The 6910-nt window shown below is 54.8% G+C and overlaps 1 protein-coding gene across 1 annotated transcript; it reads left to right on the top strand.

Annotated features, from left to right (window-relative positions):
- Positions 1–303: 303 nt before the first annotated feature.
- FOXR1 (forkhead box R1) lies at positions 304–4664 on the top strand. Its single transcript, XM_083481257.1, has 6 exons — positions 304–492; positions 1007–1102; positions 2292–2407; positions 2952–3232; positions 3623–3855; positions 4452–4664. Exons 1-6 carry the CDS (start codon positions 372–374, stop codon positions 4568–4570), a joined length of 966 nt encoding a protein of 321 aa, XP_083337383.1. The 5' UTR covers positions 304–371; the 3' UTR covers positions 4571–4664.
- The last annotated feature ends 2246 nt before the right edge of the window (positions 4665–6910 follow it).

The following is a 6910-nucleotide window of genomic DNA, read 5'->3' on the forward strand; positions in this document are numbered from 1 at the left end:
CGAGTCAAGGTGCTTATAGCCAAGTGTAAATGGGAGTTGCAGCCTGCTGTTTTTGCAAATGGGGGTTTCCTACCAAGGCAGTGGGGGAAATGCAGGTGCCCCGAGGCCTCTGGGCAGCCACTGCTAGCGGCTTGGAGGCTCAGCCAGACCTGCGACTGCTGGGTTAGGAGCGCAGAGGCCATGAAGCACATGGGACGGACTTGGGGGTCTCACTGCGAGCCTCGGTTGCAGAGCCCGCAGTCACGTGTCGGGGTAGATCAGCGGCTCCGCCCTCCCTCCTTCCCGGCCCGGGTTCTAAAGGTGCGAAGCGCGCCCCTCCTGGCCCCGCCCCGAAAAGGTTTCTGCCCCGCGGAGTTTGCAGTGTGGTTCTTATGGCGTTGCGCTTGCAAAGGCCGGCTTTTTGGGCCAGCCTCCATCTGCGCAGTGGCCTTTGGGACTGGAACATGAGGCAGGAGATGGGCTTGAGCACTATCTGCGACGAGCTGCCCCAAGGTGAGGGCGGCCTGAAGTTCTTCCTGGCCACTGTGCCCCTTTCCCTTCCCTGGGGGCGAAGGCATTCTGGAGGCTTGCGTGATCTGGGGGCGGAGAGGAAGGGGGGAGGAAGCCTCTTTGGCCATGTGCAGAGCGCCTCCCCCCAACACCGTGGGAAAGGAATAGGTGCCAACCCGGAGGCGCCTCGCTGGCCAAGGAGAAAGTGCGCCGCGGGTCAGGCTTGCGCCCACCTGCCACACCGGCGGGAGTTTCCTGGGGCCCACCTGAAAGTGTTTGGGGGGCCTCCGCAGCAGGGCTCCGAGGATGTAGGGCGGGAGTGAGTGGGTCAAATGAAGAGCCCTCTCCCAGCCCTATACAGTACCAGAATCTCTTTGATGCTCTCTCGCGAGCGCCCGCCCCGTCGGGCAGCGCCACCATCGCGGCTTTGCAGAAGAAACTCGTCTACACGTGGGGAAGCGGGTGTCTGCGTGTGTGCGCAGCCGGCCCGCTTAATGTGTGCCCTCCTGGCCCCTAGCTCCCGCGGACATCACGAGCGCTCGTGGCCTGATGTGGCCCTCGGAACAGCTGACGACGCGCAGCCTGACATGGGTCCTGCACCCTCCCGCCCCGGGTAAGCAAGGGGCCGCCGAGCTTCTGTTGAGGAGGGGCGGAATCGACCTTCCACCGGGAATTGCCTTCTCCAGCAACTAGCGGATTGGGATGCCCACCAGCTGTGAGTGGCAGGGAGAGGCTTAAAGGGCAAGGGACATCGGAGCAGCTCCGTAGTGGAGCACTTGATTTGCGGCAGAAAACCCCAGGCCTTGTCCCCTTTGGCCTCTCCAAGACACGGCTGGGAAAGGAGACTCTTGCCTTAAATCCTGGGGAGTTATTGCTGCCGGTCAGTGTTATAGGCAATGCTGAGCTAGATGGATCAGTGTTCAGACGGACTATGCCACCTTCGCCCCATCAAGCAGTTGGTCCCTTACCTTTCCAGCCCCGACCTGGCCACAGTGATCCTTGTGACGGTCACCTCCAGGCTTGACTACTGTAATTCGCTCTACACGGGGCTGCCCTTGAAGCTGACCCAGAAACTCCAGCGGGTGCAGAATGCTGCAGCGAGGCTCCTCACGGGGTCTCTGCCATGGGAGCATATTCACCCAGTGCTTTTCCAGCTGCACTGGCTCCCGGTGGAGTACAGGGTCAGATTTAAGGTGCTGGTTTTGACCTTTAAAGCCCTTCATGGCCTAAGACCCTCGTACCTACGGGACCGCCTCTCCCGGTATGCCCCACGGAGAGCCTCAAGGTCCATAAATAGCAACACCCTAGTGGTCCTGGGCCCTAAGGAAGTTAGATTAGCTTCAACCAGAGCCAGGGCCTTTTCAACACTGGCTCCGCCTGGTGAAATGCTCTGCCTCATGAGACCAGGGCCCTGCAGGATCTGATTTCTTTCCGCAGGGCCTGTAAGACAGAGTTGTTCTGCCTGGCCTTTGGTTTGGAGCCAATTTGATTCCCTCCCCCTCTTTCTTTTTTCATTTTCCTTTCTCCTCCTGTGATGAGGCTGCATTTTAATATTTTAGTGTTTCAATATTTTAATGTATTTTAATCTTGTTTTTGAGTTGTATTCATTCAACTTGTTTTTATTATTGCTTGTTAGCTGCCCTGAGCCCGGCCTTGGCTGGGAAGGTCGGGGTATAAATAAAAAGTATTATTATTATTATTATTATTAGGCTACTTCTGATGTTCCTAGGCTTGTTGTGGAGTGTGGGATTGCATGCGGCAGCAGGAACCCAGCTGAAGCCCTTTGTTTTCTCTCCCTGCAGAGTCTGACCCACAGCCCCACCCATGGATGTGGGTGAACCCAAATCTGGCCTGCAGCATCCCTGGGCATGCCTCAGTGGTGGCGCCACAGCCTTCATCTTGTCCTGCCGCTAGAGAGGTCTGTGGAGACCAGGCCAGCAATTCAATGGCAAGAAGATTATGTACCTTTTGGACTGTTTTGGCAAGAGCTATTGCATGTCTCTAATCTGGACTGGCCCTCCTGATTTCAATAGGAGCCAGCAGCCTATGTGTCAGTTCTGTTTTTAGTTAGTAAATTAAAATGTTTGAATCCCACCTTTCAGTTTGGTATCAAAAAAATTGCTAGGAAACAATGCAAAATATTAAAAGTTTCCTAGGAATGTGGAAACGGGTGGTCAGGACCAGTCCTCCTTTCTGTAGGGTTTCCCAAACTTAGGTCTCCAGTTGCTTTTGGACTACAACTCCCATCATTCCTAGCTAGCAGTACCAGTGGTCAGGGATGATGGGAATTGTAGTCCAAAAACAGCTGGTGACTCGAGTTTGGTAAACCCTTCTTTGGAGAGCCAGGCTACCCATATGGGGCTGGTAACTGTCACATGTGGGGCAGCTGTGGGGCAAGCCACCTGTCTGGTGGTGCCATTTTTTCTCTGGCCATGGCTCAATCTGCTGACCTGTAAATAAAGGAGAAATGTTACCGGGGTCCCTTTTTCCTTCCTGCAATCTTACGGTTCCAGGTCCCCAAGGAAGAGGATACCTCCCAGCTTTCTCAGAAGACGAGGGGCACCCGTCGGTCTACCTGGGCACCCTGGAAAGCAAAGGTCCTCCGATCCCATGCTAAGAAGCTGAAGAGGACGCTGGGAGACTGGCCCCGCCCACCTCTTAATTACTGCATCCTCATTAGCCTTGCCCTGAGCAGCAGTGTGAGCAGCAGTCTAACAGTGCAGGAGATCTACCAGTTCATAAGGTACCGGCCCCTGAGCAGTGGGGTGGGCAGGTGGGGGCCAGGAGAGGCAGATGATGGGTGAAGATGAAGCTCAGTGACTAAAATGGGGACTTCTGACTTTGTCTTCCTCTCCTGGCTTGGCTTGGCTTTGATGCTGCTCTCAAGTTGGGTGTTGAAAGCTGCATGTTCTGGCCGGAGTCTCCTATGATTGTGGGCAGCATAACTGGGTGCTAGAAAGCAGTCTGTAATTTCCTCTTTCCCCCGGGGCCCTCCCTACACAGTCCATGGGGTACAAGCATCCCTGGGGACGGAAAAGAACGTTACGCTGCAATGCTATTGGTGGTTCATCTGCTGCCTCCGTGGGGCTGCCTGCCCTGCTCTAGCCACTCTGCTGACCTCCCTCCCTGCCAGGAAGCACTTCCCCTTCTTCCGCACAGCTCCAGAAGGCTGGAAGAACACCATCCGGCACAACCTGTGCTTCAGCAGCAGCTTTGAGAAGACAGCCGCCTTTGTGTGCCTTGATGGGAACCGCAAGTCCCGCATGTGGAAGTTGACCACAGAGGGATGGCGCAAGTTTCGGGCGGAAACGCAAGAGCTGCCAGAGGACTTGGTGAGGCTGATGCGTCAGAGCATGGACAAGCCAGGTAGGAGGAAGCTGGTGTGCAACTGGAGAGGAGGGTGAGCATGGCCAGGAGGGAAGGAGATGGGACCCTGGACAGCTTGAAATAGAGGAGGGATCTGGCAAGCAGTTCCACTTTTGGCAAACCTAACTTTTCTGTTGGGACGCGGGTGGTGCTGTGGGTTAAACCACAGAGCCTAGGACTTGCTGATCAGAAGGTTGGCGGTTCTAATCCCTGTGACGGGGTGAGCTCCTGTTGCTCGGTCCCTGCTCCTGACAACCTAGCAGTTCGAAAGCACGTTGGAGTGCAAGTAGATAAACAGGTACCGCTCCAGCGGGAAGGTAAATGGCGTTTCCATGCGCTGCTCTGGTTCGCCCGAAGCGGCTTAGTCATGCTGGCCACATGACCTTAGTCATGACCTGGCCACATGAAGCTGTACGCCGGCTCCCTCGGCCAATAAAGTGAGATGAGCGCCGCAACCCCAGAGTCAATCACGACTGGACCTAATGGTCAAGGGTCCCTTTACCTTTTCTGTTGGCTTCCTGAGCATGGAAGATACCTTGATAAACCAATGGGGCCACCAGCCCTGACAGCTTGTATTTGCTTCCCTCTTTCCCCAGAACTGATGAGGTCTCTCTTTGGCCTCGGATCCTCACTAAACCTGGACGGCATGGAGGAAACCCCACTGCAGCCGAGTGTGCATTCTCCAGTACGTATAAAAGACTCTGCTACTTGTTGAAAGGAACAGCTGTGCTAAGAGAGCCAGGCTTGTGGCTTGCTTTCATCTGAAGATACTATTTGGGGTGGAAGAAACCCCAAATTTGCAGATGGAGAGGCAGCTTCCTATGAGAGTAGACCCCCTCCAAAAACACACACACACAAAAAAATACCTGTATAGTGTTTTCTGCTTGCAGCAGGGGAGGTGCCGTGTTTTGTGATGGGAGTAGACTGTTGAAAGGCACTGTGGAAGAGAATGCATAAACCTGAGTGCTTGAACTTTATTTATTTATTTATTCATTCATTCGTTATTGAAAATGTGGAGAAAAAGTATGGTAATAAACAGTTAAAAGTGTACACAAAATGGTCATTGTGTGTGTTCTTTGCCTCTGTGCATAGGAGCCAACTTCTAGGGGCCGAGATCCCTTTGGCGCCCCCCACCTAAAATATCTGAGCTCCCCCCACCCAGTTGATGGGCATTGCCATTCAAATGGAGCGTGGGTACTGTATCATGTAATTGATTATGCGGGGTGGGACTTACCTGCCCTGCGATATTTTTTTCAAGTTGGCACCCCTGCCATTATGGAAAACGCTTGAAGTGGAAAATAGTTTCTGCTTGCCCTCCCACCTCAACGAGTCACCTGCCTTGGGGTGGGGGAGAAGCCCGATGGATGAGCAGCAGAAAACCTCCCTCTTCTTTGACTGTTTAGAACTGCAGGTAGCTCACTGCTGCGGTGACAGGAAAATAGTGGTGAGAGGAATTCAATGCCTGGCTTCAGGCAGGGGCATCTGCACTGATTTATCCAGGGCGCAGGGCGACCAAGTATGCAAAACAAAACCCATAAGCAGATCTGACTAGCTCGGGGGTCGGCAACCTGCGGCTCCAGAGCCGCATGCGGCTCTTTAAAGCCTTTGCTGCGGCTCCGGGGCGGTGGCGAGGGGAGGAGGCGAGGGGCGGAGGTGAGGGGAGGAGGCGAGTGGCGGAGGCAAGGAGCGGAGGCATAGGCGCAGACTCCATGGGGCCTGAGGGGGCCCGAGCCCCCTCAAAAATTCGTTTGGGGGGGCTCCGCCCCCCCAATAATCTCGGGCGCCCCTCCAGCATCAATCCCCACGCCCGCGCCGCCAGCCCCCGACGGGCGCCCCCTCCCCGGCTTGCCAGCTCCGCGCGCGCTCCGCCTCGCCTGCCAGCTCGGCTCCCTCCTTCCCTCGTGCAGCTTGTTTTGAAATTCCCCTTCCAGCTCCGCCACAGCTCGCCCGCTCCCTCCGCCCTCGCCGCCGCCTCCTCCTCCTCCTCCCCCAGTCCCCTCCCCTCGGCTGTCCCCGGCACAGGCTGCCTCACGTACGCGGCTGCAGGCAGCCCCCGGAATGGAGTCCCCGCGCGCGGAAGGGAGTGGCGGGCGCGCAAAAGGAGAGAAAGCCGCTGGCGCGCGGAAGGGGCCGGTGGATGGATGGACCGGCGGGCGGCGGAGTCACCTGGCTGGAGGGAGGTGGCGCGCAGCGGAGCTTCCAGGAGCGGCGGCAAGTTACCTGCGCGTCGCCAAGGGTGCACCTGCCTGGCAGCCAGCTGGAGGCTGAGGGCCGCGCTATCTAGACTTTTGGCTTTTGGTCTGCAGAAAATGCACCCACACCCAACAGGGGGTGAGAAAGGCCTAAATAGCTTTTTATTATCACTATATGTATGGTTCACTGGGGCCCTGGTTAATTTTCTTTGGCATTTTGTGGCATTGATTATGCAGTCGCGGTTGCGTGGAATTCCACGTGGAGTTAGTTGCCTGAAGCCCCTTTTTAAACTTAAGCAGGGGAAAGTTAGGTGAAAGTTTGGTGAATTGCTGCCAAGGAGTGTGGTGGAGTCTCCTACTTTGGAGGTCTTTAAGCAGAGGCTTGACAACCATATCTCAGGAGTGCTCTGATGGTGTTTCCTGCTTGGCAGGGGGTTGGACTCGATGGCCCTTGTGGTCTCTTCCACATATGTATGTGAGCAGGTCTTCTCCAACATGAACTATATTAAAAACAAACACCGATCATGCCTCACAGATGACACCTTGCAAGCCTGTGTGAAAATGAAGGTGACGTCTTACAGCCCTGATGTGCAGACACTGAGCACTGAGGTTCAGGAGCAAAAGTCCCATTAACCTGGTTACAAATTAAATATTTTAATTAGCTATTAATTTGTCCTTTTTTCTTGAGATTGACAGCTGACTGCACGATCCTGTATATATAGCATTAAGGCAAGAAACAATATATGCAGTGTTATATTTGTTTTAAATGTTGCAATGTTTTTGCGGCTCCCAGTTGTTGTTGTTTTTTCGGAAACGGGTCCAAGTGGCTCTTTTTGTCTTAAAGGTTGCAGACCCCTGGACTA

Source organism: Podarcis liolepis, assembly GCF_965112155.1.
Source record: "Podarcis liolepis genome assembly, chromosome: 16".
Classification (NCBI taxonomy): domain Eukaryota; kingdom Metazoa; phylum Chordata; class Lepidosauria; order Squamata; family Lacertidae; genus Podarcis; species Podarcis liolepis.